This window comes from Phoenix dactylifera, chromosome 10 (genome assembly GCF_009389715.1).
Source record: "Phoenix dactylifera cultivar Barhee BC4 chromosome 10, palm_55x_up_171113_PBpolish2nd_filt_p, whole genome shotgun sequence".
Taxonomy (NCBI): domain Eukaryota; kingdom Viridiplantae; phylum Streptophyta; class Magnoliopsida; order Arecales; family Arecaceae; genus Phoenix; species Phoenix dactylifera.
The window spans coordinates 8679835-8682125 of record NC_052401.1 but is presented as its reverse complement, the minus strand read 5'-3'; the positions used below and the strand labels follow the sequence as shown (position 1 = coordinate 8682125).

The window sequence follows — 2291 nt, the reverse complement described above, 5'->3', positions numbered from 1 at the left end:
TTGATTTATGTTAATAATTAGCAAATGCTGACTTATGTCACTTTGGAATAAGAACCATTTAAAAAAGTTCTTAATTGAATTAATTTTTTCGAAATTATTATTATTTTGATATGATCTATAGCCTTGTATGGTTATATAGTCTGCTATATAGATATGCAGCATCCGTTATGCATTAAATTTGGGGCGTGATAATACCATCTCAATACAACCATGTCTCTCACTGCCTTTACAAGGTCATAGAAAGAGATTCATAGCACCATCAATAATAAGATATAGCAAGTAAAAAAAAATTATTTTTATTAAAAAAAAATCGGAAGATGAAACTTCAGTGCCATAAGTCCACAAATTTCAAGTTCTAGCATACGAGTTCAAGTTAGAATTACTCACAACAATCATCACGCAAGACCCTCAAAATCGAACTTTTTTATAGCCATGTTAGCATATATTATGAACTTGAACATCCAGATGTACATATCACATCAAAATTTCCTCAAAAGAGTCATAATACACCACTAAAATTAAGTGACCACTAAGTGTAACATAGCAAAAAGATAGAAAGCAACAACATATCTTGCTTCGTAAACTGAGTTTTGTCTCTTTTTTTTTCTTTTCCTTTTTTTCTATAATTAGATGCTGATATAGTACAGTGGAAAGAACAGGCATCAGCTCCATCTTGTACACTAACCCCATACATAAGCTGATCTTCAATATTTCTCCTTCTCTTGTACCTACGGCCGCCGGTTGGACCGGAGGTTGATCTGGACCGGGCTGGGCCGGCCGGTGCCGGACCCGCCGCAGCTGCTGCAGGCCATGCGGCCGGATCCGGCGCAGGTCCGGCACCCGACGTCCCCGTCGGACCACCGGGAGCAGAGGCACGCGACCCGGCCGGTGCCGTTGCACGTGGCGCACCGCGGCGGCTGCCACCCCCCGGGCCCGGCCATCGGCTGCTCCATCGCCGACTTGACCAGCATCGCCCCGGCCAGCACCCCCAGCCCCGTCGCCAGCTGCGACACCACCACCAACGGACCCATCAGAGAAACTCCTCCGCCGGGAGGCCGCGGACTAGGGGAAGAAATCTAATGGTATATACGGAAGAATATAATTGGAGAGGGGGAGAGATTGGGTGAGAGATTATATAATATAGGACGTGGGTGAGAGATCAGGTGTCACATGTTTTGCTTGGGGAAGGAAGAGTCCACGTCTGGCGTGTTTGAGGGAGTTCCGATATATTTTTGGATTGGGGATTTTAGTGGCCGGACGGGGTTTGGAAGGGAGTGGGATAGGGGAGGCGTGGGGGGCTCCGCTTTCTTGCTTCCTTTCCTGTGGACTTCCGGGGTTCCGTTTTGTGGGACGGAACGAACCGTAGAAGGCTATTTTGGCATTTGGAGATTTTGAGGGTTGCGAATGGAGGGCGCAATATAGTCGGATCGGATTGAATGTGCATAGAGTCAAAAATTTATCAACCCAAAGTCTGATGTGTTTATTAAATGAGTCAAACTTTCAAATCTGAATATAATCTTTTTTTATTAAATATATAACTTGATTCGACTCAAGTAACTCATTTATTAAATAAGTTAAACGGATTTAACAAATTTTTAACAGATTAAATAGATTTAAACAGGTTGAACAGATCAGAACAGATTTTAAACAGATTAAAGGGATCACATTATAATCTGATTTAATTATTAAACAGATCAAAATGGGTTAAACATGTTAAATATTAAATTTTGAACCAACTCATTTAAAAAACAAGTTCAGACGGGTTGACCCATTATGATCGTAACCTAGTTATGTCAAACTCAAACTTGTTTAAAGTGGATCGTTCATAGGTTGGATTGATAGATCGGATCTCAGTTGCAAAGGTTCTTCACATGTCAATGTTTCTTTGTCTAATTGACTTATTCCTTTTAATCATGTTGTCGTAACTTGTTCTTTGTTCATAACGAATTCTTTTTTGACCGAAATTGGGCTCTAATTGATGGGGAGATTGGATGTTGGAAAAGTTGGAGGAAGAAAGGTGAGGAAGTTATGGCTGCTTGGAGTGAAAGAGCTAACAAAATTAGATTGAACTAGTAGAAAATCAAAGTCATAAACAAACAACCTACCGCAAACTAAGTCACACGAAGACTTTTTATAGTACGGACTTCAGTATTTGCATAGCGGTTCGCGATACATGTGCATCACAATGTCAAGTATACAATACAATGATAAATAAAAAAACTCAAAATATTAATATATAACCGTAAATTTCTCTCAACGGAGGCTGGATGCATATAATGCATTTGATGTCA

General features: G+C 40.5%; 1 protein-coding gene across 1 annotated transcript; it reads right to left on the bottom strand.

Moving 5' to 3' along the window:
- Positions 1–408: 408 nt before the first annotated feature.
- LOC103715847 lies at positions 409–1191 on the bottom strand. The gene has a single exon (XM_008803614.4). The coding sequence runs from the start codon at positions 1029–1031 to the stop codon at positions 729–731; it is 303 nt and encodes a 100-aa protein (XP_008801836.1). The 5' UTR covers positions 1032–1191; the 3' UTR covers positions 409–728.
- Positions 1192–2291: the final 1100 nt, after the last annotated feature.

What these genes read in the sequence shown, in the direction of transcription:
- LOC103715847 (XM_008803614.4), bottom strand. Translation starts at nt 1,031, where the DNA reads ATGGGTCCGTTGGTGGTGGTGTCGCAGCTGGCGACGGGGCTGGGGGTG.